The sequence below is a fragment of the Amblyomma maculatum genome, chromosome 2 (genome assembly GCF_055883805.1).
Source record: "Amblyomma maculatum isolate TAMU_Amacu chromosome 2, ASM5588380v1, whole genome shotgun sequence".
In the NCBI taxonomy this organism is placed as follows: Eukaryota; Metazoa; Arthropoda; class Arachnida; order Ixodida; family Ixodidae; genus Amblyomma; species Amblyomma maculatum.
In genome coordinates this window covers 41,617,412-41,645,242 of record NC_139345.1, presented here as the reverse complement: position 1 = coordinate 41,645,242, position 27,831 = coordinate 41,617,412, and the positions used below count along the sequence as shown (strand labels likewise).

Sequence of the window (27,831 nt, the reverse complement as noted above, 5' to 3'; positions counted from 1 at the left end):
ATGATACCCACCGAGCAAGGACAAGTGGTGCTTCCGGCTCACGCCTGGGCGCCTTCAGAAGACCACTTCGCAAAGAAACAGCTGCTTCTTCAGCGTCATTCTTTGCTGGACACGGAACATGGCAAATTTGAGAGTAATTTTCTGGTGTATATAGTCTTCGGATTGGCAGCCTTGTTCGCCGCCAGCATCCTGGTTATTTTGCTGACACTGGCTCTCTTGCCTTCACCTGAGATCCCGGCTGAGCCCGCCATTGCCACCTACCCTCCCTTTGTGGTGCGCAACCAAGACGAAACGAAATTCTCGCCCATCATAATCGCAATGCCGAGAGACGCAACCCCTCCAGCCCGTCGCATTTTCGCATCCGTCGCTACGCCATCAGCTGGTATGAGCGGATATTGACGTTTTCCTGTAGACAGCATTTTAAGCTCACGAAATGTTTACAAGCCTGTTCCTACGTCTCAGTATGCGTATCATCGGCAGAGATGATTGTGTGGAGTATTTAAAATTTTGCCTGGGGAAGGGATTTACTCAGTTTATACGGCATGTAGTAGGCACTAGGTGCATAAGAGAACTTATTGTTGGGCTAGTTGGTGTCTATTTATTATAAGTTAAAGCTGTGTGTGTGCGTGTTGTTTTGGCGCCTTTAACTTATAATGACTAGGCGCATGTTGTTCAAGGACCTTTGCTAGGACGGCTAGTATAATCGTATGCAATGCGAGGTGGTTTAACCGACAGCCAGGAATCTATCAATTTATCATCCTCGTTTCGAGCTGGGATAAAAACGCTCTGGTCCTACTATACTATCTTCTTAACGCTCTTGATAGCTCAGTTGGTATGACGACCGACTCGGACAAGCAGAGGCCCCGGGTCGATCTTTGGACCAAGACGAATTTTCTCTAAACTGCATGCTGAAGAGTAACGTGATCCTTGCTACAAATTTAATCTACTCTGATGGATTCTGCTAAACATGTTTTATTTCTTTCACTGCAACCTTAGTTTCACTAGAGATATACGTGTTTGTGTAGTGAGCGGGCGCTGTCTATCTGTGATATGCTACACGCCAAGAAAGGCCCGTGGTGTTTAACGCTGAAAGTGTCCGCTTCGCACAAGTAATTTATACTCAAGCGAAGCCTCATAACTATGCCCATTATTTTCGATTAGATCGCAAGCTTTTGGCGCATAAGAATCTCTTGCGGAGCCGAGGTCGAAGCCTGTACACTTGCAGCTTACTGCGAACGTGGTGGCTCGGATCCCCGGTATTGAAACGTACAGCCATGCGCACTGTAGGCCTGCTAGTATAAGCAAAGCTGGCAAACAAGGAGCTCCAACCTTCGCGCAACCTTCTACCAATGATCTCGCCGAGAAGGTTGCGTCCGGCTGGCTTACGAGAAGCTTTGATACTCTCTTGCTTCTGATGCTCGGTCTGCATGCACACGTGTACGCTGCGCGTTTCATTCGTGTTCCTTGGAAGATGTATCAGTGTATCGGATATGCCTCTTTGCAGGTACAGCGCCTGTATCAGTCAATCATCAGGTCAAGAGGTTCACCCGTGGAAAGCTGTACTACCGTTCGGCTTACCTGGACGAAACTCGAGGCTACCTGTTCGTTGGAGCCATGTATGTGACGACTGTATGTGTCGCGGTTGTCTATAGGGCGGGTGTGGCGGCCAACGACCCTGAATTTCACTTTAACTTTGTTTGGTTCAGTAGATCAGCATTTTCTTAGTGGTTAGATTCACTCTTTCTTACTGATTTTGGTTTTTGTATTTGCCATGCATTCAGTTTATTTATTTTTTTTTATATTAAGGTGCCAAGAAATGGAAAATGCAGGAAGAGCTACGGAGTAATTTCGACCACCTGGTGATCTTTAACGTGTGCTGTGCGATGTCAGCGCACGTTAAAGATCCCCAGGTGGTCGAAATTACTCCGTAGCCCTCCACTACGGCTCCTCTTTCTCTCTTTCCACTTTCATTCCCACCTTCCTCCCTTCCCTTCGGCGCGGTTCGGGTGTCCACAGAGCAAGTGTGACAGTTACTGCGCCTTTCCCTTCCTGTGAACCAATTTAACTTTTTAAAAGTAAGTATAGCAAAGAGAGATATTATGCATAAAAAACGTTTGAGGTCAAAAATAAAACAAATATGAATAAGTTTACCAGAATTATGGTAGAATGAAAAGATAATGACTAGCTAAAAACCACGTATAAACGCAGTTCAAACGCACTACAATTCATGCTAACAGTAAGAAGAAATAGGGAAAGGTAAATAAATTTCGAAACAAGCCGAGAAAAACTGTTCAGAAAGCCGTGGCAGTCACATCGGTATACATTAAAAAAAAAAAAAAAAAAGGTTGCGAGATTGTTTTCGTTCACAGGGAAATGCGTAACTCTACGGGATTGTGTTACTACTACGAGGCCCAGCAGATTCATAAGGTGACTATGTTGGGCCCGCGTTATGAGTTCAGTGATAAGTAACCGTGCTGCTCATTTTTTTTTCCTTGCTGCCTGCTGGCATCAGACAAAGGTCATCGGTGCGTGCTGGAATTTTTGGAGGCGAAACTTACAACTCCGTCTTAATGAGCAATTTTGAGACTCCACACTTTTTCAAATTTACTCACAACATCGGAGACCAGAACGTTCCTGTGGTTCATATTAACCATGGTATAAAAAACTATTGTTCCACGAGTGAAGCTGAATACACAGTTCAGAACCAGCTTTATTTTTTTCGGGATTCTTATTTGATTTGCCAATTACACAGCTCAAAACCTCTTTTGCCGTTTTACATAGAGGATGCGGTCTCTCCAGACGAAGCCTCTATGATGTTTAGTGGTTGCTCTGTGATGAAGATTCATACAAAGGGAAATTTTGCTCGCAGGGAGAACCTGTTCAAGTTACAGCTTGACGACATCAGCCTGGGGCCTGTCACGGTAGGTGTACAATTTAACATCGCGCTGATTCCTGCGCCACGCGCCGACCTGCCGAAGTTTTGATTTTCCTTCGGCTTTACGGCTAACGATATTATAGTGCACTCCCTGAGCCATTCCGACTTTGGAGCCGAATGCTGCTCGACGGACTTTTTTTCTCGTGGATGTACACGCACGCGAGAATAGCACTTCCAGATTAGTTCAACTATTTCTAAATGGACTCTAAGTAGCTTAAGTCTATCTGATCCCAGTTCCGCTTGGCATAAGTGAAATGTAATGATCGACCTGAACAAGTTATAGGTTCGAAATGCTGGAGAAGAAATAAAGAAAAAAAAAGCCCACATTGCCAGTAGGCGCTTCTAATGCTTCTTTTGTGTGCGTGTACCAAATCGTTTTGTTCCTTTTTCATGAATCAACTGGCCAATAGCAACCTTCCCTATCGAAGATACAGGCATAGTGTTTTAGGCTGTTATATGGGCACACCGTGTATCAATAGTCAAGTTCAATGCAGTTAAGGAAACTTGTCCCTCAGATTCCTCCCATGACTTACTGTTGTGCCGGTCGCGACAGGCATGTCCCGTTCTATTTCAAAAGTGAAAATAAGAAAATGCCCGCAATTCAAACGTCATATTATCGGTTTCCGGAGAAGGGTTGAAGAATTCTCGAGGTTGTACACTGATTGTTGACGGTGCTTCAGTTGCAGTTTCATACTAATTAGATTCTAATTCAGATAGCCGTTGTATGCCGGTCGCCCTCAAATTTAGAGCAATCGCTATAGATTCCGTAACAACTTACAGACATCCGTCTCAAAGAGACGAGTAATTACTCCCTCGTTACAAACCTACAGTACCACGGGAGATTCCAGTAACCAATGAAAAAAACAACGTCCCCGATTAAAGTTGCCGATTTATTCGCTCTCACCTTATCTGCTGCCCCTCGTGGTTAGCTTAAAGTGCAGCCTATAGCTTTGTTAGTTTACCTCAACCTGCCTGTCAGACGTTCGCCATAAAGCACTGTGCCAATTAAAATTCTATCAATTAAGACTTTCTGAATACTGTTAAGAAAGTACCCTACCACTGCATTTTGTGGTGTGTTTTTCGAATAAAAAATAACGATGTATTTGCTTTCATTACACAAATGAAGTACAAAAAGTGAACTTTTGACTTGACATTGTGTCGCATGAATGGAGTATGTGCGCTATTAGCGAATAATCTAAGAATATTTATCAAGAAGTATCTAGTGTGAAAATAAATATTGGGGCTGGTTGGATTTCAGCCGGCGTTTATTCGTGTATTTTTCTTAGTATCTTTGTCAAGTTGACGGTAGTTTATTGTTGGCTTTTTATGGTCATATTGTTGAATTCATTGCGCTGTGGATAGCAGTGACCTGAAAATGACTAAAAATACTTATTGGTGTCGTATGCACTGGCGATGAGATGTGGTCGTTTAGGAGTTAGTCGGTGTGGCAACGGTAATATTTCATCGCAACCCATCCCGTTCAGCCCACTTCTTTACGATGCCCCGTGTAGTTCGCTTCTCATAAAACTACTCGGCTTCTCAGAGTTTCTCTTGTGTACGCTTAACTTGTTTCTTTTATTCAGTTTCAGCAAAGGTCTTACGCAGTGGCGATGGTAAATGTTATAGAATAGGTTCTCATTATTTAGAAGCCGCTTATTTCGAAGTTACATTTTTTTTTTCAAGCTGTCTCTTTGGTCCCGTCAACCTCTCGTATGTAAAAATATGCCCTTCAATTCCAGCTCTGAATTCTACTAGCGAATGTTTGATTAGGTACGAATTTGAAATATTCAAGGACTCTGTTTAGGACAGTTTGTGGCAAGCAGTGTCGCGCCATCTGTACGCCGGCATCTGGACTCCGGAGTCTGAACGTAGGAATGCTTCGATTCATTCAGCCTGTGCTTACCTGATCGCTCCATGCTCTGCTTCAGGGGACTTACTGATGCCACTACATCTCCGGAATCTAAATATGCGTTAAGCAGTGGCATGTCTCAAAATGTTTTACTAGTCTAGGGTTTAATAGAGCTTATGCGTGTAAAGCTTACGAAGCTAGTGTTCAAATGTGGCTATAAAACTTGCCATATTCATAACGGCAATTTTTTTTTAGCAATGATTGTGTAGAACGGTCGCATTTTCGGCGTCGGTCATTCTTTATCTCATTTGGAGAAGTTTATACCTAGACGCTTTCGCTAGTGTCTCATCTCAGATGCCCGATTTTCAACTTTTATCATCGCTCTCACTCCAAAGTTCTGGCTGTTGATAACTAATGCCAAGATATAACGGTCAATTTTTCGCCTTTTCCGTGAAATTTGATGTTGCAGGAGCTGCACCTCCCGGCTCCAAAGGAAAGTATGTCCGGCTGCAGACTACGAGGAGGAGATCAGGTAAACACCGAGCGACGCAAGTTCTACGGGACAAGTTTTATTCCACCCGAAAGAAATCTCCGATAAGCGGTGTAGTGTGTTGCCCTTGACATTCGCGACACAGCTATCGCTACCCATCGTGCAGATTTGCTCACGGTTTAGAGTTTTATGACACGCTTACGAAAGCACCTTCTGCGCTATACTTATGCTTAATATCGGTTTATCAGTGGCGCCGTTGTTAGCTTGACGACTTAAACGTTGTGTCGATATTGCCTTAATAACTGGAAAGTCGTGTCGTTCTGTCGACTTCACAAGCGTACCAGCACTTCCCTGTTGCCTTCCTGGCTTCTAATTGCACCCAAGAAAGTGTGCATTGCGAGGTGGGGTTTCCGTAGAGGGAACACAAAGCGATTACTTGCCATTTACAGCTGGCATCTCTACAGCAGAACAATGTCGAACGCTATTGTTCGTCCAATCAATAAAGTCAGGTTAAGTATATTATCTTCTTTGTTTTCTTCACCTCTACTCTTCGAGATGTCCGTCGACTTGGCGGGCGACAGTGTAGTTGACACGGAGAGGAAGCATGATGAACTCGAAGCAACGGACAAAATGTGTTTATAAAACAATAACAAGAAAACGATACAGAGACGTATTTAAAAAAAAATAGACGGCTACACTTGCTTGAAAAAGACTCACCACTTAACCCAGCTCCACGAGCTGGCGCGCTACATAACACTTGAGCTCACAGTTCCGATATCACGTCGCTAAAACTGGTGTCTGCCCGATACCGCTGCGGGGCATAGCAATCGAGAGAGCGCAATCTGCCCCGCTTTCTTCGGGGAGCTTCTCAATATTTACATTTGCGCAGCTTTCTCCGGCGGGCGGGCCTAAAGTGTTGAAAAAGGAACACTGCGGCCTTGCACCATCCTGCTACTGATGAAGCAATTGATGTGATTGCTCTGCGCCACCTTGCGGTGGAGTGTGGGTAGCGTTCCGAATTTCAGCCTTCGTGCAGCTAGGATCTGCCAGTAGGCAGCAGCTGCGGCCTTGAGGCCGACGAAGCACACTGTCAAGCATTATGATGTCGCAGCGCTGGCAGACAAGGACAAAAGGACTAGGGACACACACACAACTGCGCTGAACATTCAACTTTATTTTTGGACGCTTTTGATCCGTGCATTGATAATTGACAGAAGGAACTGGACACGCAAGCGCACTCACAAGAAAGATATAGCAATCTCAGTAGCAGCATCGCAATCTCTCGCAATGTCAGAAGCCGAATCGCAACCCCAGCAGCAGTATAGCAGTCCCAGTAGCCATATCGCAATCTCAGTAGCCGTATCGCAATCTCAGTTCGAGAAGGCCACCCCACAAAAACGAACGCGGTTTCAACAAACACTGAAGAGGCTATAAAAACAAGGCATAGAAGCAAGTAAAAACAAAATGCAACATGATAAATGAAAAATGGCAATGAAGAGCCAACAATAAACAAGGCAAAATCATGAAAAGGTGAAGGTGCACGAAAAAAGCCAACAAAAAACGTGCCAAAAACTTCAATGAGGCGAAAGATAAAAACAGATAAAAGTTCATGAAAGAGGCAACAACTACCAGCCAAAAACTCAATGAGAGCTAAAAACAGGTGACGTCATCTTTTCACCTGTTTTTAGCTCTGATTGAATTTTTGGCTGCTAATTGTTGCATCCTAGACGCTGAATACGCGGTTGGGGCATAAATCCTGAGAGGTACACTATCAAGAGCTTACGCTTGCAACTCATGCAGGCGGGTCGGGTAGAGAGTGCTCGTTCTACATGAGTACGAATGGCGATAACAGAAGCGTAGCAGTGGCACGGTGGTAATCTTACCAATGTGCGGTGAGAGGTAAATGGAAGCACATCCATATGGGAACACCGTAACAAGAAGCGTGCTATATCCTCGACTCGGATCTGCCGTGATCCAGTATGACCGAGTGCCGTCGTGCTCAGTCAGTTTGGTTAACGCTCTACGTATTTAAGTACAAAAAATAAAAGGCGGGGTAGAGCTTGGCTAAGCATGCACGTACATGCATAAGCAGTATTTAGCATTCGTTTAGCTGAGTTTAGTTTCGTGTAGCATTCCTTTGCTATGTTTTATCGTGTTCAGCTAAATATTTAACGGATGCTTCAGGAATTTATTACGATGAAGGAGGCCAAATTCAGGTACTTAGCTTAACGTTTTCACTTGATACGAAGAAGGTGAACGCAATATCTGAAGCGCAGAGTAAAACTGGCAACTTAGCACGTGAAGAAACTGGCTATCAAGATGGCATCTAATGCAGTGGCAACGGAAGGTGATCTCTTCGCATGCGGGTAGTAACGCTTATGCGTTGAGCTGCGTCTCTCAAATCACCGGGAATACCCTCTTGTAGTGCAAACACAGACGCTTACCATTAATCATGCACGAGAAATTGGCTGGCGCCATGTATTAAGGTGAAAGCATTTAATGGCTCATACTGTCGTGGACAAACTGTGTCCCGGTTTTGCGGAGGCTGTCGCGTGACGTTCCTTGGCGCGCGTTCAAGTGTGGGATTGCAGATGGCAGGAACGCTAGACATGATGCGACTTCTCAGGCTTTCGCCTTTCACTACTTTAGTCGCTAAAGACCCTCGTAATCTTTTAAATGAAGGCTCAAACCAAACTCTGAACAAGTCAAGCGAAACTCGGCATTTTGGTCAAACAACGTCGAACTGAGAGTAATGAGCTCGGCATTCTCTTCTCGAATCTGCTGTACGCAGCTGGGTCCGGACGTGGACTGCCGGAATCACATCCGCGAAGTCCATCCTATCCGTGACGGCAGCACGCTCTACATATGCGGCACCAACTCCAGGAATCCGACCGACTGGCAAGTGCAGGTGCGTATCCCCGAGGAAAGATTCCATGCGAGATGGAAGAATTCATGTTTCATCTTCTCCTTCTCATTGGCTAAGATCGCGAAAACCCAACTGAGAAGAGGACATAAACCTCCGAGTGAACGTTTTCTCGTGTTTTTATTCCGAACTCTTATATTTGACCTTTATTGTCATTTCAAGAGCTTATAATAAGAATCGCTTGCCATGATGCTCTGGTAGTGGCAAAGCTAAGAAGACACTAATTCAGCAATGATGTTAGAATGGAATTAAGCGTCTCTTGTGTCGCATTTCACTTTTTTTTGTGTCAAGCAGCAAATAAATTAATTTAGTTTACCTGAAGTTCAACCTGCAAGTGGCGAAACCAACTAACATTCGTTTCTTTAACGCAAGTAAGTTGGCGACATGGCATGTATGGAGACGGGAGAGAAGTATTACATTATAGCAATATTTATAGCAACGAGTATGACCGCTTCTACACAAATGGTAACCCACTGTGTTACACTGAAGCGAAGCATTGCTGAGTCGGCATCAACATCTCCCTCTACCTATGCGTCAAAACATCACAAACGGCACAAAAAAGGGAAATGTCCGTGTTATTACAGTCACATATAAATTTCGCGTAATATCCATACCTGTGCCCTATGAGAATAATTCGTTATCCCACCTGATGTGAGTACCTTGGGAAAGAGGTAAATGCAGCGTCTGTATTTGAAAGCTGGTACACATGCTGAGCCCGTCAATCGGCGTTGAAGCACCACTTTATGCTCCATCGCTGAAGATATTGCGCCCAGATACGACATGGCTTAACTCTATCACGCCTATGTCATATCAACGTTAACTTTGTGCACTCATAGGCTCTCTGAATTTTAAACCACCTCCTCTGCGCTTACGACTACCAATTCCACTCCAAGCTCTTCTGGCCGTAATCATGAAGATTTGGACTCCCAAGCGGGAGAAGGGTGAATACTCACCACGTAGCTTAAGTGACGTCCTCCATTACCTGCAGGCTTCAAACCTTTCGTTCGTGCCCGCGAGGTTGAGGGCGTTCGTCTTGGAGGACAACCGGACCGGCAAAGCGGAGGGGCGCTGCTCCGACTTCATTTCTCGGGACACGTCCTCCCTGTGGCTCGGTGAGTGTCCTGTTGTACGCTCCTTGAATTGTGACGTTTCTGCCGGCGCTCTAAAAAAATACCTGCATGAAAATTCGTGGCCAAGAGGCAAGTCCACTGTGTGTTATCATACGGAAAACTCGGAGGAAAGCCTTAAAGCCCGACTCCATAGACACCTCTGCGTCCTACGCGCAGGGCGCCGTGCGCGCCTGCGCGGTGAGCACCGCGCCCCGGCGCGCAAGATAAGCGGTTCACAACTCCAAGCGCATGGCGCGGTACGCACCCTGTCGCGCGCTGTATAATCGGCGGAACTTGTCGTGGAGGCTTTTCCGCCGCTTCTGGAGCGTTTTTACAGCGTCTGTGATGAAAACTCAAGAACATACATAAGAAGTGTTTTATATAAACGACATGAATAACGAACATAAACGCATGAATAACGAACAAACAGGTTCAGCATCTTACCTTCGCGCGAGAACCCCGGCACAAGTTCAGTGGCCACCGCTATTCATAGAGCCGCCGTCACCTGCTCGTTCTTATGAAGCGCGTGGCTCGCAAGCCATAGCGGCTGCCATCGTTCTATGGCGGCGATGAGCAGCTCGTTGTTGAATTCATTCATTTGGCTGCCAGTGCAGGACGATGCGCTGCCACTGAGGTGGAGATCGTCCATTTTGCTCAAAACATGCTTGGAAGGCACGCCAGACCTTCCCCGGAATACACAGACGCAGAGCGCTCGCTGATTGGTCAATGCACGCCGAAATTAAGAGGCGCGCTGAGCAGCGCGCGCGCCTAATATCTGGCACTGTGGGATCCGAGCGTCGTGAAAGCGCTCGGCTGTGGGCGGCACGTCGCGCATGCGCAACTTCCTCTGGCCGGCGCGCATGCAAGAGAGGAGGACGCGCGCTTGAGGGCTCATGGAGTTAAGCCTTTACAAAAAAAAAAAAAAACAAAAAAAAAACGAAATTGAGTGACGATTTCACGCTTTAAGTACTTCTATAGGTAGCACTTCGACTCCTTTCAAGATTCAAAACTACAATTATCCGTTCGTACAAACAAATTTATGTAACATGTAAACTAAATAACGAGGGGAAAACATCGCATCACACTGGACGATAAATAACAGGATGGCGCAATACGTCGATAAGAAACCTAGACATTTTCAAAGCAGCTACAATGCCCCGCCGCGGTGGCTCGACTGCTGATCCCGAGGACGCGGGTTTGATCACGGCCGCAGTGAACGCTTTTCGATGGAGCGAAAAGCAAAGCGCCCCTTTGCTGTGCAATGTCAGTGCCCGCGAAGAATCCCCGGTGATAAGATTCGTCGTGAAGAGCTGCACTACGGCGTCCCTCATAGCCTGAGTCGCTCTAAGATGTTAAACACTATAACCTATATAACTCGTATAACCCAAACCTACAAGAAATGATTCCACTTTTTCCGGCTAATATTTCATAATGTGTAGTGTTTTTTATTTGGCTGTTTAGTATTTATCGGAATAGAATCAAGTTGCTAATTAGTGCATTATGCCGTCATGTTCTCTCTCTTTTTTGTGTTGCAGTGTCTTCCATTCTTAAAGAAATAGTCTACCCCAGATACATTAAATCATCGCTTACGTCGAAGTGCCGAATATACCCTTGAAAATCTCATGGAAAAGTATCGCAGTGAAGTTCGCGTTTATCAAACTCGTTCTAATGGAAGATTCCGATATATCGAACTGAGCGCTACGCCCTCGCAGGGGGCGGTTTTTTTTTAATGGCGCTCCCACGATAACTGCCCCCGTGGAGCCGGTTCATTTGAGCATCCTCCGGATTTGCCGGCTGCGGTAAAGCGGTTAATGCGCGCGACGAGGTCGACGTGCTGGTGGCCTTCGGTCTTGCATGTTGTTTTCAATGAACACTTCTGTAATGCGAAGAAGCCGGCGTGCGGTGCGCTGATTCTTGTGCGGTTAATCTAACCTAGCTGACAAATGACTTGCGGTGGCTATCACGTGGCCTTCTTCGCCGCTTAAGGCGAAGCAGAAATCAATTGTGCCCGACTCTAATTGATTTATTAAGTTTGTAGTGTACTGGTAACACAATTTGACTGTTTATGAACCGCTGGGACTTTCTTTTTATGCACCGCCCGCTGCAGCTTTGATGTGAGCGCCAACTCTAGGTGTGCTGCGTGACGATAGGCGCGAGAAGCACGAAAGCACAATGCATTCAGTGCGCCCGCTTTTCTGGCGTATGGTGCGAGTGGCTGCTAGGCGCGCACGTGTGCACTTGCGCCTCGCGGGTAAATGTACCTACGACGAGTGATGTGCTGGCAGTATGCTTTCGGGTTGCGTAGAACCCGTACATACGTGTTACAGAGAATCCATATGTGGTCACGTTTTATGCATCAAAGCATTGATAAATCGAGATATTTCGACAGCCCTTTCAAGTTCGATGTATTCGTGTTTGGCTATACGATAATGTTACCCAGGTCTGTGCCTTACGGGATAAAAAATCAAATCGCTATTCAGGAGAGCAGGGAGTTTCTAGCAGCCATCCACTGGCAGAATATTTGTGTAATGCAAGTAAACATTTGATCGTATCCTGTTTCTTTCGAAACCAATCACAATGTCGGCCTTTAATGCCTGTTTTGTTGTTGAGCTGTTAATTCCGCATATGATTGGAGCTTTGTGGTAAAATAAGGACCAACTCTGCGTATTGGCGAATAAAGGGATCGCTATTCCGAAGAAGAGAAAGCTGCGCAATTCTTTATCTTATGTAGCAAGCGGCAGCGCAACTCATGACACCACTGCGAAGCATGACGCACACGATGCGTTTTGAAGGTGAAAGCAGACGGGCTGTGTGAAGCTCTTGAAAAAGGTCACATCGACTCGACCTGCAAGTGGCATCAAGCTTAGCTACACGACGGAAAAGCTGTATTCACATGTTTCTCGTAAATTTTATCGTCATTCCTAAGTTGAATCGCGAGACAAGACCGGGTGAGTATGAGGCATGCAGTGTTGCATTGATAAGATTATACATCAAAAGCTTCACCAGCCGCATTGATCGAAAGACACGTCGGCGGACTCCCACTTTCATCGGCCGTCGACAGCAATATCAAGAGAGCGGGTTCAAGTGAAAAGGGAGAGATGCGGCCCTAGGCATGCGAGGATATGAGTAGCCTCGGGTGTCCGATGAGCGAGCGGCACGTAGCTCGGAGGTGTCAAATGAGAGGCCATGGCGCTAGTTCCGCGCGCAGTGGTGTGTCCCTTAGCCACAACGCCCGGTCGACATGTGTGACGCTTTGAAGAATTTGTGTGTTTTTAGAGGTTCCAGTGTGTGATTGCTTGCGTAAGCAAAGAATTGACTTATGTACCGGCGCTGTAGGGGTGCAATCTGAAAATGCTCCTGTGATCGTTGGGACCGGGTACATGCTTTCGCGTTATCATAACCAAGCAGTCTTAAGTGCCTCTACCGAATTTCACTTTCGTAGCCATATTCTATACACTATTATTGTACCAGCCACGTCTCTCGAACGTAGATGACGCACCTGTACCGGGCGTTTCTTCTGTGGTGAGCTTGTATCAACTGGCGCAAGGGAGACACTCCATCTACCGCTCGGCCATACCGATCCCGGGCACGAGGAAAATACGCTACCCTTTCATCAAGACCGATGACTTCGACGGCGCAACACTCAGCGGTGAGTGGTACACGACATCACCAGCCCCTTTCTGCTCCTTCGTTTTTATTATTCCCGGAGCGGTGCTGGAAAACATATTAGAAAAGGAAGTAATTGCGATTTGTAAAAATAGAAATTAATTTGCTCGCACTGATACTTAGGCAAAATGCTGTGAAAGACGGACCGGTAATCATTACAGTCTAGCTCAGTCTAGTCCGGACTGAGTATAGCTCAGTCCAGTCCAGTCCCTAGTCCGATTCTGGTCTAATATAATCGGTTCAAGTCCTGCGAAAGGCAGCTCATTGTAGTCCAGGCTAGTAGCGCTTAATCTACACCAAACATTTCAGCCCAGCTTAGTCTGATCTAGTATAGTCAAATTCAGTGCAGTCAAGTACTGGTCTGTACTCTGCAGTTCTGTGCAATGCAGTCCAGTGGAATCTTGTTCAGTTTAGTCGACTCTAGGCCAGTAAAGTCCAGTTTATTGCAAACTCTCATTACTTGTAATTTTGTTGACTCGGAAAACTGTATAATTTGGACTCTGGATGTGGTTCAGACAAGCGTATGTATACGTACAAATGTGTGACATGCAAGGTGTAATGTTCGAGAAATTTGCCAGCTAATATGCTCATTCAGACAGGCAGCGGCGCTCGTATGTGCTCAGAGCGTCAGCACTAGGTGTTGAGAATGGAGAGTGAGAGAAGGCCTGCCACAACTACAGCAAGAGTGGCGCGAGTACCGATCCAAAATGTCTAGATGTCGTACTCATATGTAGGGCTACACTTAAGTTCCACCTTCAACAGCACCACTTGGCAGCGTTAATGGCCCCCGTCTGCATGCGGCTCTCTTTATAGGTCTTAGTTGGCGTCCGTGCATTTTGTTATTCGTTTAATCCCTAGTTCAGTAATTTATGCCCCTATTATACTATACTCTTCCTCGTGCACTTGTGAACAGTCATACTTTGTGACAGACCACCCAGCATAGATATAAAGACTCGTTTTAACCACAATATGCGAATGTTCCTGCGTGGCTTACAAGGATAGCATGCCTGGTCTTGGATACAAGGTTTTCGGGGGTTTTATTCCCATCTAAAAAAAAAAAGTAGCCAGATTTGGCAGCTTCTCGATCTCGGGACACCACACGAATCGCTCATCAGTCAGTGTCCGGCCATGCACCTGCTACGGTACCAACTTTCCAGACCAATTCCCTTGATGTCTCTCTCATATAACACTGACGACGCTGGTCTTATGGAGGACGGGGCCTCGCTATCGCGTTACCATGATTCATTATTCAATAAGGTGCAGCGAAATGCTTTTAATACGCCTGCGTTATATGCTTCGTCCTGCAGGCAATCCGGCGTCGGCCTAGGTTGTGAGATGTGCGCGGTAATAAATGCCTAAAGTGAGGAATCAATGATGAAACAAGTTTCAGAATGCATGTACGGGTACCGAAATCCGCAAGGTCAGCCGCAGGCGGAATCATTAACGCTGCCGTGTCATATACACTTAAAGTTCATTAAACACCTCACCTCGGACATTTTATCAAATTCAGTTGTGACTTCACCTTGTGTTTTGGCGCTCTTTGGCCAAAGATGCCCTTGCGCCATAAAAAATCAGTCCATCATCATCATCATATACACTTAAAGGCCCAGTAAGTGTCCACTACTATATTTTAGCCGGGTGGGGAGAGAGGCGCGGGGGGGGGGGGGGGGGGGGCGTAGCATAAATGGGGAGAGGCTGTTCATACCATGCGTCTTTGAGGGCCTATATTACATTATCTTTTCTTCATTGCAAGCGATTGTAATGTGTATGTTATGCTACTTTGTGTAAAATTACTCGTTTTTCTTACATTCGCTACTGCCATGTATTGGTGCCCTGGGTCTTTGTCAAGCTGTGTGCACAGCTTTTAGCCAAGGCTGACCATCCAGATATTTCTCGCAAATAAAATTGATTGATTGATTGAATAATTGTTTGGTCTATTCGACTGCGTGCATGCAATCCGCACTTTGCCAGGCAACAGTTATCGGCACGAAAATTTATCTCAAGAAGCAATTATTTACCTTGTCCAACGAACTGGGGTATGTTGATGTGCGGCACCCTGCTGTGGTCACTGTCTGGTACCCCGAAACAACGAGCGTTCAATTTGATTCCGGTACTCTTTTTTTTCTGGTCTATGATAACCAAAATAAATGACATCATTAAATATGAGCACTCTTTCCTTTAGTCATGAAATGCCTATTCATTGCAAGTGCACCACACAGGAGTCAGTGCAAGCCATTGCGTTATCTTCACAGATCCGCACTCGGCGGGCACCCTGTCTTTTGGCGCACACGCCTACTTCGTCTTTCGCGAACAAGCCTCGGAGCAACTGGCGTGCGGTGTCAGGATCGTTTCTGCCATTGCTCGTGTGTGCAAGGTACGTTCAACTTCATCGCCATTGTTAAGGTACATATAACATGGTGAAGCCACCAGAAATAATAAAATTGCGCTTGTTGAGAGAAATTTTTCAGGGAATAATTGACTTTGGCATTCCCTAGTAATTCGTGTGTCAATTGGTGACCGGTATAAACGTTCCATGCAGTACCTATTTATAGCAACCTGTTGAAGCAGTTAGGGATGAAAGATGGGCTGAAATAGGTGTGTGTGTGTGTGTGTGGGGGGGGGGGGGTGGAGAGGTTAAATTAAAGATAAAGATGAAGTTAGAGCATAGCTGATAATGCCGATGACTTATATCGAATTTAGTGTGCAACCAATTATATCCACTCAAAATTGCGTTGAAACGGAGGTTCAATACCTGCATGGCGCCTGAAGATTAATTGGTTAAAGAAATGTGGTTTGAAAGTTTGGTACCACTCTCTCAGAGCCCTTTTTATGAAACGCACTAGCTTCGGGAGCTAGTGCGTTTGTAGTACAACAACAGTAGGCCATTATAAGATACTTTTTATGAATACGTTGATATGAAGGATCAATGCTTGCGACGCAAAAATAAATTTTGTTTTTGAAGTTTATCCTGCGCTCACAACAATTAGTCAGGCTACCGCAAAAGAGAGATGGGGCACGTTATTAAAATCTATGGCAAAAAGCAATAGTCTTCTGAGAGAAGTTGTGCGGACATATTGATTGCTGTTGCGATTTAAACAATATACGAAACAATATGTTCAAGAACGTTTTCCAGAATATGTGCTAAATTTCTGGATATGTGTATTTTTGGAAGTGCGTCTGGACGTCAGTCCTACGCCTCTTCGCAATAGGACTTGATTTCAGTATGCAGAACCAGCAGAAATAATTTTCTGCACTCCTGATGTTTGAGAGAGAAACCGAGAGAAAGAGAGAGACACTAAAGAATGGAAAGGAAGTGAGGTTAACTTAAGGTTCAGGCTGACGTAAAACGTCGGCGCTTAAAATCAACTTTGAGTTTTAAGAAGGCGGGGACAGCCTTGGCACATAAACATTTATTTTAATTTTCGGTCTCCGCGCGGGCAGAACGACTTCGGTGGTGCACCCGGGACCGGACGAAGGGAGCAGTTGTGGACTTCATACATGAAAGTCCGTCTACGCTGCACCGATTTCGTGCAATATCCTGACGACACACGGAAGGAGCACTTTACCTTCGATGCAATCCGTGAGTACAGAACAGAATGTGTGGGCAGAATTAACAGGGACGATTGATTAAAACGTTCTTAATTAGGAACGCAAACGTTCGATCTTGCCCACAGCTTTAAGTTACGGACCGCCTGCATTGTGGTGTAGTGGCAGTATACGTCAACAGCGTGCCTATATGCCAACCAATTTGGTGACTGAGAGTGGCAGGGATGTAAATTATCTTGTTCAAGTGATGGTTAACAGCTTGTAAGGTCCAACCAGGTGTTACTTTGGAGGATGTCAATGGTTTCGAGGCGTTTTTATTCGTCGGCTGATTTAGCCTTAAAAGCATCAAGTGCTGTCCATGTCCGGGAGCTTTTCTTCACACCAGTGTCATGAGCTTCACGGAAGCGTCAACTGGGACTTCGACAGTGACGTGGGTCTGTCAATTTCGTTAACTGATTAAAACTATAAGGAATCGCATGTGGCCTCCCTTAGGGGCGTTTGCAACATTTATGCGAAAGCTCATCCTTATCAAATGCATGATCACTGCTCTTGCAGATTTTGTTCCATTGCCCAGAGATTGCATTATGAGAGTAAGAGCTTAACATTGCAACACTATGTAACATTGTAGGAGCGTAACCTTCACAAATTACCCAGCAGGAAACAGATTAAGGAAAATGAGGAAAGGGTACATGGGAACGTTTGTAGGAAAGTTTATCATCGCTTCTTTCTACTGTGGCTCTATTTACTGATGGCTTATTTTGTAAAGCTATGCACCAACTGGAACAAATCTCTACGTTATTATAGGGTTATAACCAAACCGCGTACTAACAATGTGTACTATCAGGGATGGGAGCTTGGCACTGAGCTTTGTGTTCAAGAAATGCTGAGTGCGGAGAACGTTCAGTCCTAAATGTATTGTCCTTTTTGCTGGAAGCAATTAGGTAGTATTTTATAAACTAGTGTTAGGCGAGGACGGTGATAACCGCCTAGTTGATTTGTTTGCTCCGCCGGGATGGCGCAGTGGTTACGGCGCTCGACTACTATGCCCAAAGATGCGGGATCGAATCGTGGCCTTGGCGGCCGCTTTTCGGTGGAGGCGAAAAGCAAGGCGCCCGTGTGCTGTGCGATGCCAGTGCACGTTAAAGAACCCCAGGTGGTCGAAATCTCCGCAGTCCTCCACTACGGCGTCTTTTATCGCCTGAGTCGCTTTGCGACGTTAAACCCCTCAAACCATAACCTGCTTGGTTTGTTTATTTCTAGCAGTTTCTTATTCATATTGCTGCTAGGATTGTACTGCATCTTGAGTGGAGATAAATTTCCAAGCCAGAATAATCTTCCTTGCTAAGATTTATTCTTTGCTGACGTGTCGTCAACAGATGCGTCCTCTTGGGTACCCAACTTGGAGACCGGCGTGCTCTTTGGGGCTTTCACCACCGTCACGTAAGTAGAATTAAGACAATGATATCTTACATAGTATCCTAACGCCGCGGCACTTTTACATACGATAAATGCGACTTTCGAGGAAATGCAAATGATCGGTTGATTCTGCATATTGTAGTCTGGTACGGCGATTTGTGACAGCTTGTGTGCTGGAACTAGTGTTTTTTCTGGTATCAAAGCTAAATGTAACCAAGCTTTTAGGACCGTCATATGACTCTGACCCCAAACCCCCTGAGGGCTGTTAAGTCGCGTGGCTGCGTATAAGATATTTTTGTTATCCAAAATTAAAGGTCTGTACAGCCAACTTTTTAATTATTGGCATCAGGAACGAAGTATCAGTTAAGGATCTGTAGAGTATCTTGAAAAACAGCTTAGGGAATTGGTAGCGCTAATAGGTAAGCTATTAGCTATGTGAAATACGTTTCGCCAGTCTTAAAATACACACGCTCAATAAAGTGCTTACTCGTTAAAGCAGGGCTACTTCAGCACCCTAAGATGCGCCTAGGAGAACAAAGTGTAATGAAGAGTAGGTTGTCACATAATTATTTCTGTTTTTGGAAAATAAATAAAGCTCTGTATATTAGGAAAAATCCAGAGACAGTACTAAAAATTCCCGTTTTCTGTTCTCCATGCGAATCCTCCTCCATGTACATGCACTTTGAAGTCGGTTAATCAGGAAGCCCTCAACTTGTGCTTCTTATCTCACACACGCTCATTAGTATGCCGTCGTAAGCTGTCACATAATGTGAAAGGTCACCGGACATAGATGCGAAGCCTCAATTTAACGAAACAGCAAAAAATGTCCCTACGTGCTATTGGAGTAGCTTACCTGAACCCGGAAGTTCACGAAAGCTTAATTCACATCCCAGCCTCCGATATTAAATCAGTAACCTCACTAGACTATGTCATGTGACTTCGCGACGTCACCAAATCTACCAACCAATCAGTGCCTTGCGATGCCACCTGCCAAATGCCACCTGTCATAGGCACGCTCGTGATATTTCACTCGCGACGCCGACGCAGGCAGTGCCGACTACGCCGCCGACGGATTTTCAGGAGAACGGGCGTTTAATGCTATCGCGTTATAAGGAAACAACACGTAGTGACAACGGGTTCGCCAGTGCTATAGCTCAAATCGCTGTTCATTGCTTTTCGTCTGCTCCGTGCGGTTTGGTGGCGCAAGCAGGCTTGCTTCGTGCGATATCGCTTAATTCAGTGTCTCGTAAGCAGCAGCTACCCGCAGTCCCCCTCTCATCTTCAATTGTTCCTAACTCCATCGCCTTCAAATCACCGCAGCTACTTCCTCTCAGATGTATTCACTTATAGTCGAATTAGGCAGAATTCAAAAACAATAATATACGCAGTCCTGCACGCCATATAAACGCTGAACTACATTTTCCTTTCAGCAATGGTTATCCCGACTCGGCGGTGTGTGCCTTCCGGCGGGAGGATATCGAGAGGGCGTTCAACACAACCACATTCATCGAGGTGTCCTTGAGCAGAGACGCCCTAAGCAAGCCCGTGAGAGCCAACACAACCAGCTACACGGGGAAGGCTGCCGCCTGCACTGCGTACTCCCGTACACTGGACCCTGCCGAGACCAACTTCCTGCTCTCTCATCCGCTGCTCGCTGAGTCGCCTAAGCAGCTTTATAATCGGGCCTTCTACACGCTTTCGGGCGTCGCATTCCGTGCCATGGCCGCATCCGTGTTCAGCGAGGCCTGGGGTTCCTGGGTCATCTGCTACGTGGCCACGGGTAAGCGTTGCACACGAGCCTCTTATGGTTGCCGGCGACCTCTTCTCAACGCATGGCGGAAACTGGTCTGGACCAAACGCTAGAGTTGGATGACCAGTGAAACATGCTGTGCATAGACAAGCCTTCCAAAAATGTGCTCGATTGGAACCCTTGCTTCTGTTTTAATTAAGGACCCCTGGAACTATTCCCAATATACTCCTCCAGTAATGTCTGGTCATGGCGCCAAGGTGGTGCCTCGGATGATAGCCTATATTCACCCCTTTGTGTTTATTGTTTACCTAGGACGACTGCAAAACCGCATCCATGTAGGAGGTATTTTAAAAGCCCTGCTGCTTCTGTGAGATGGGAATCGAACTCGGTATTCTTGGATCTCAAGTTAGGCGCTCTATTCCTACTCCACGGGCATACATTCGCATGTGAGGTCTCGCAAAAATGTTGCAGCTCACACCTCTATTTACGAATAGGTCTAAGATTATAGAGGCACAAATTAACGGATTATAGTTACTAGGCGAGCAGCAAAGCGCTTGTATGCTTAAAGAAGAATCCGATATGGGAGCCGAAAATGGCAAGTTATAACGTTCTCACTTCATAGCCTTAGAACAGAGGTTAAATGCCTTCAAAAATGTTAACCTACTTTTTACCATTGATTTAGTTTCGACTTTTTGTGGGCGAGTTTTAATGTTTAACTTCGCCAGTTCCTTATAGGATGCACAAATCTGACCATATAAACTTGGTTAAAGGTTTCCAGGTGCTAAGTTGAACACCTCCTCTAAAGTTCTCAAACATAATTTAAAGTTTTTGAGCTCTTCAGAAGCTCTAAGTAGTGTGTTAAGTAAGAATTTATTAACTCGTTTTTGTTTTTCTTTTTTTTTGTAGAGATATAGTTGGTATAAAAGTTAGAATCAAATCATTTTCATTTGCGGTGGACTGCGACGCTTTGTCTTATAAATGGAAGCTCCTAACCTAAATAAAGTCTTTTGTCTATGATAGTTGGTTCATTGAAATCTACAAAAAACTCAAGACAACTGAACGCGAACATCAATGCGACGCAGAACATAGGACAGCCGCTTACTATCCTTTTCATGCTGAAGAACGAAACTCTCTCACTGGTAATTCAGGCCATGAAATCAGCCTGAGTTGTGCCATGATCGTGTGTAGCATGGATCTTCTGTTGTGCGCCGTAAAACAGAGCAGAATTCTGCCATATCCATGCTAAATCCCATGGCTATAAAAAGCTAACGGTTAGCGGCCGTTCTTTTTTGCATGTCTTTTTGATATAATTGTTCAGCCCCGCTGGTTCAAACTTTATGTGAAAAAATTAGTTTTGAAGAGTCCTTTGCTTTTAGCTTTGAAATGTAATTGCTGTTGTAGCATGCACTTGCACAAAACCGCACCAGTGTTTGAATACACAGTAAAAAATGTGGCCATCGAAGAAGTATACTTTGCGGCCCATCTTTGTTTTGCAGAAAATGGCCAGGTGCTTAAACTGGCCGAGGAAATCGCTACCGGCAGTGCGACACCGTCCCCTGCCGAACGGGTGGACGCGTTCAATGTGTCCAGGAAAATTCACAAGCTGATGGTCTCTATGAAGGTATAGTATAAACACCGATATTTTTTTTTTTTGCAGCTCATTTTTTTTTTTTGTGTATTGGTACAATACCTGTTTGAGCTCTCTTTCTAGGATGTCAAGGAACTATCGGCAAAGCAAGATACCTGCTTCAACGATAAAGTCTGGGTCACTGTTTTAAACTGATGCGATTTTCATTTACGTGTTACGATAAAACGTTTATATAATTATCTGCTTGAGCTTGAGGATGTCTCTACTATCATTCAACTCGAGAGCGACATTCATGCCTGTGGACCTGAAAAGTAGCAGGGAGGGGGGGGGGGGGGGGAGACGTTGCTCGGTCAACGCGTAAGGTAGTGCTAGTATTATGTTCGATACAGATGCAAGGACTAAGTGCCGCGGTTCATAAGCCTATGGTTACTAAAGTGATTCTCTGTCACCATCCTGCTGACTCAATACCCAGAAGCATTACGATATTTTTCGTTCAATAAGACTTCTTAACAACTGGCCCGAAACAACCCTGTTTTCTTTTGCGTTTTTCCCCTTATAGCTGTCTTTTAATGAAGAAACGCGTACGACTTTCGCTCGAAACTACACATATACCACATCACGCGTGCGAAGCTGTTGAGATATGTCGGCGGCACTGTCGATGCATGAACCTTTGGTGACAATGCTACTCGCAGCACCGGAGCCTGTACGTTTTCTCGGACGAAGATGTCCTTCAGTACCGCCTGGACAACTGCGAAGGAAGGCCCCAGCAGTGTTCCTCCTGTGTGATCGACCCTTTCTGCGGATGGGATGGCACACGCTGCCTCCCTCACGTCGACGGGTGAGTTCTGCAGGAAGAAAACTTAGGGTGTACTCCATACAATCCTAGCTTATGGGGGCACTCGACCTTTATACAATTTCGAAGAATTAATTATTGTCCTGCTTTTTATATGTATGTATGCATATGCGTACAGTACGAAATGGCACCGCTTTAATCTATTCGAGTACAAAAGTGATTTAATCTTTTGAGCGCATCACATGCCCAAACTGCATTGGGAAATGCAAGCTCAATGCTTCTTACAAGTACTTGCGATTAATCGATGCATTCCATATCTTTTCACCTCTACATGGCGGTATGAGGTTGATATCATATCGGTGCTCTTTTTACCTCCATTAAGCTTTACAAAAATTGCCAGAAAGTTTAGTCGAATTACAATCTGAGCGAGTAGAGGGCGGCACAGACTGCAGCCTATCGCTTGCAGTTCTTTGGCCAGAAAGCTGAAGAAATGTTTTCCGTCACGAAACAGCTTAGCCAATCAGAGCGCTGGAATTAGAGTTGGACAACTTTGCTGGTTCTGACCATACGGATTAGTACTTTCGTACAAAAAGCTTGTCACCGTTGCTGAAAAGGATGAAGCACGAAAATTTTGATGGGTTTCAAAGACACCCGAAAATTTGTTTAAGGCTTAATTCGAGCTCGCCGTCTCACATCAGAGCCGCTATGGCTTTGAAACATCAGAGTCGCATTGCGTCGGACACGATAGCTATTCACCCAGAAAAGACAGGCGAAAGCAAAAGGCTAAGCCCTCAAGCGAAGTCCCAGTCAAGGCGACGTGTTTAGTAAGATAGCAGCACTGCACGCAGTGCATTTGGGAGGTTGGTTTTCAAGGTTTGGTCATGGCTTCTGGGTCCCTATAAAGACGATGGTAGTCATTACAACGTAGAAGCTGCTGTAATGGTTTCACAGATAGTGTTTATTGCCCTGTTCGAGCGCCGGCATGTATCACCAGCAACAGCGCGGTTTGATAGAATTTAAATTTTTATAATAAAATCTTTCCATAAAGTTTGGACCAAGGCTTGTGCAATATTAGGACAGATCTTGATTCGTTCACCTTAGGGAGAGTTGGAAAATATTGCCAGGTATTGCACCTGTAATGTGCATCAGAATACAGCTGAGACTCGTTAACAGTTTGGCAGGGTAAATATTATTGAATACTTATAATTTGAATAATGTGCGTTAGGCTCTTCATTTATCGAGGGCTTGCAGCTCGCGCCAATTACTGTCCATTTCAGCTTTTAGAGTTTCAAAAAATCTGTCTTCGTTGCCGCTGTTATGAAAAACATTTCGAGGCCCCTCTCGGGGAAAAGCAAATCAGCGCGGCCAGAACACGCTCTAGCCTCGCCTATAAATCGCGCGTTACACAGCTACGCAGATGTCACGTGTTCTTGTCGTAGTGCCCGACCAGAAGCGTCTACAGGCCAAAGACGCCGTGAAAGGCGCGCTGCTGTCGGACACATGATCGTAGGCGTAGCTACAGCTATGTGCGGCCATTGCGCGGCTACGCTTTCACTCGTGAATACGAGTGAATGATTGATAATTTCTTGCTCAATCAACAGCGGCGACAAGTATGGCGTTTGAGAATATCCAGTAATTGATACAGATGACGTTTATGGGGTCATGCAGGCCTCTCGATAAATGAAGATGGTAACTATATTTGTAAAAAGTTGCACAGGGAAAGTACTTAAAATTGCTCACTTGCTCTGAATGCGAAGGTGTGAGTTTAAGAAATGGTATAATGGGTTAAGGCCTGTAAAGTAGTAAACCATTGCAAATTATGGGGCGAATTAGGCTAAATTGAAGGAATCATAAAGGTCGATTACTAGTAGTCGCGTGTATATAGCGCCATGACTATCTGTCGAATCAATGGTCCTACGCGGCTGTACCGATGACGTCACGCGCATTTTATTTTTCACCAGGTGTTCTGCACCCCGAATTTTCCGCATGGTTCCGTTGGTAATGGGGCACGTAAGGAGTCCCCTTCAAAAATTTGACTATTTATTAATAGTTACCTGGCAAGGTAATTAATGCGAATCAGGTGTATTCTGACGCACCTCACCGTTTACCTAAAGGCCGTAACTCAAAAAGCCTATATTTAAGGATTGCTTATACTATTATGCGAAAAACCATAATTCAAAAAGCCAGTATTAAAGGAACACTGACGAAAGCTTTGTCACAATTTATTTATACCGAAAATTCAATACTACGGCGATTCGTGACATTGTTGTGGGCTGTCATACAGCAAAATCTGTATTTATTGCTCAGATATTCCAATTCGAATTAAAAGAGAGTACTTATTTACCTCCGCTGTGATCAAATCAGTTTTCCCCTTTTAAGTAGATGGGGAAAATTATGCAAAAAAGAACATAAACGCGAACTCATGATTGATTCCCCACGGCGATTGTTGCGTTCTAGCACCAGCCGAAATTATTTACGTTATCGCTGCCCAAAGTCCAGAGTCGTCGCTTCCCGAGCTCGACAACGAAGTTTTCGCGGCAAAAGCCGGGTAGCACTTCAGCGACCTCGGCCAAGACAGAGCGTGCAATGCTTTTTAGAGCTGATGCGGCTCGACTAGCAGGGTATCCAGAAGCTCCGAACGCCGCCGAGGTGGCAGTGTCGTCATTTGGCCGAGAGCCAAACTGCGGGTTAGGCCGCTCACATCCCCGACGTACCGTAACGATTGGTCAGTAAAGACAGCTGCGTATGGGCGCTTTTAAATAGCAACAAGGAGTCAACCATGGACTAGGGCAGAAAAGAAAAAGAGGCTAGCGTGGTTCCTGTTTCGCGGAACTTATTGTTTCTACGCCGAATTGTATTCCTTAATTTGAAGCACGAGCTGCACTTGGTTCAACGCTTCCTTGGGTGTTTACACTTGAAAACGCACCATAGCTAACTAATAATAATGCAAATTTATCGTATAGTCGACGTAGCGGAGTGGTTGAGACATGTACATGATAGCGGACAGAAGAGTCGGAGTACAAATCCTGTTCGATGCCTTTCTTTTTTCTTCTCTTGTCTTTTTTATTTTCTTATTGAGTACCCGTATCATTCAAAATATTGTAACGGTTTTCCGGGTTTCCTTTTCCTCCCAGAAAAAGGGACGGCCACTTATACAGGATCAGCCTGTACAACAGCTCTACCCGGTTTTGTGCTTGTTTATCCTAGACGATAAAGTGAAATACTTAATCTTGCATACATTTCGTACCTGATTTCTTTTTTCTTCTCTTGTCTTTTTTATTTTCTTATTGAGTACCCGTATCATTCAAAATATTGTAACGGTTTTCCGGGCTTCCTTTTCCTCCCAGAAAAAGGGACGGCCACTTATACAGGATCAGCCTGTACAACAGCTCTACCCGGTCTTGTGCTTGTTTATCCTAGACGATAAAGTGACATATATAATCCTGCATACATTTCGTACCAGAGTTTTCGACAGATGCTTGCTTGCTGAGGCATGAACTTCATCTGAAGAGCCCTTGGACATCGCCAGCTGCTCCACGCTTGTAAATCGAGGCACGAAGTGCATAGCTGCGATTGCGATGTGCCGAAACCGACACACTGAAACGAAACGGGCTGCTTGTTGCGCCCCCAAGTGCAGGTCTATTTTGCCTTCCAACATTTAGGATGTCTTTTTTTTGTAGTCTTCCATGCATTAAAAGAGTGCGCATGCATTTTCGAAACAAATATTACTGTATAATTCAGATGTAATCGCAATACAATTTAGTCAGCCTCCAGGATTACTTGCATGCTACGACTTGTACGTGGGAGAATCGGCTGTGGCGGGATACCTGCATTTCTGTTTTTTTTCTCGCCTTTGAAGAACTTTGTTTCACTAGGAGCGTTGTTTTGCGATTAGGAGCCAATATTCTATCAATGCAAGTGAACTTCGCTTATCCTGTGAGTGTCCCTTTAAATTAAACAAGAAAAATGTAAAGGAAGGCTTCTATTCTTTTGCTTATGGTGCTGTAAAGGGGAGAATCCAGACATTTCGCTACACCTTCTATGCTTTAGTGAGCTGTTCGCTCAGATATGTATGTCATGGCGAATCCATAATTACCATACCTTTGTGTGCTTAATAGCTTAATTATGCTATATAGGCTTCCGCCTCGTCGCACTTTAATGATCCAAAGTTCCCCCTAGAATTTTCTTAGTTTTAACGCGACGGTGTTAAAGGTTCCGTTCACCGAAAATCCAGCGTCGGGGTTGTGAGCGCTGCATGGCGGTAGCTGGCACCTTACATATTGCCGATTGGGGACTGGACGTAGCGTGCCTGATGTGGCGTTTGGCAACTCGGGTCTCTTTTCATATGGGAGGGTGATGTCAGACTCAGCCAGCCAGAATGCTTGCACTCACACTATCCTTTGGGCACGCAGTCACGTTTATACTGATTGGTTAAAGCAGGACTTTGTATGTCGGGTGGCAGCTTACGTTATCGCGTCATTTTTGTTGACTGTAAGCGTCTTTTTAATACTGTATGATTGTTTGTCTTTATTTGCAGGGTCACTCGAAGGACGTGCTGAGGGGGACATCTGTAGCCTTCAGTGTGCGTCAACTACTCCCAACCTACATACATACACGCACACACACTCGCACACACACGCACGCACACACACGCACACCCTACGCAAAGACAATAAATGACATCTCGGAATGTGTCCGCCAATCAGTTATGTATCAGTTATGCACTTCGCTCCTTAGACACACACACACACACACACACACACACACACACACACACACACACACACACACACACACACACACACACACACACACACACACACACACACACACACACACACACACACACACACACACACACACACACACACACACACACACACACACACACACACACACACACACACGCACACGCACACGCACACGCACACGCGCACGCGCACGCGCACGCGCACACGCACACGCACACGCACACGCACACGCACACACGCACGCGCGCACACACACACACACACACGCACGCGCGCACACACACACACACACACACACAAAATAGCACACTAGATGTCTCAAATATTCAAACATTCGTTTTTTTTTTCACCACCTGCCGTAATTTAAGCTGGACGCGCTAGAGCACTATTAATCTAACCGGTCCCGCGCAAAGGTCTCTCGTCAGTGTATGGACATCCCTACTACAAGGTTAGTAGCAGTATGACGCTCTCCCTCCACTAAGCTGACTTTGTTCCTCATGACATGGCGAACGACTTGACGGTTCAACCATGCGCCTGTAAGCTGTCACTTTCGAAGGCCACGCCATGCCACAGGGGCGCATGCTGAGGCTAGGGTTTGAAAAGCGGAAAGACGGCTGGGTGAACTTACAAATATATTGTTTACTGCCTTTTACCGCTCCTCAGAACAATATTTTTGTATTGAATAGGTATAATAACTGAGGTTTACTATAAGAATATTTGATAATCAATAAAGGGCCGAGTGCATTTCGGTAAGTTGTAGAAGGGCTCAGAAACAACCGATTCTTCCATCGTAATAGGGCCATTTGTTTACCCTGCACCAGCTACACCAGTGTAGGAAATCTCCTATACCTACAATAAATTTTTGCTGCACAAGGTGTAGCTGGTGTAGATTAAAAAAATGGCCCTGATGTTTATCATACCTTCTGCATTTAATAAAAGCTTGCAAAATATAAGGGAAACCCATGTGTCTTCGATCATGCGCTTCCATACTGCAGTGCATGCAACCGTCTTTTTA

The 27,831-nt window shown here is 45.3% G+C and overlaps 1 protein-coding gene across 1 annotated transcript; it reads left to right on the top strand.

The window, feature by feature from the left end:
* LOC146198501 (semaphorin-2A-like) lies at positions 1–26,747 on the top strand. Its single transcript, XM_084591918.1, has 14 exons — positions 1–382; positions 1,505–1,616; positions 2,870–2,921; positions 5,254–5,316; positions 8,066–8,182; positions 9,186–9,309; positions 12,797–12,955; positions 15,225–15,346; positions 16,414–16,552; positions 17,895–17,958; positions 19,365–19,714; positions 21,181–21,305; positions 21,965–22,110; positions 26,603–26,747. The coding sequence occupies exons 1-14, from the start codon at positions 1–3 to the stop codon at positions 26,622–26,624; spliced, it is 1,977 nt and encodes a 658-aa protein (XP_084448044.1). The 3' UTR covers positions 26,625–26,747.
* Positions 26,748–27,831: the final 1,084 nt, after the last annotated feature.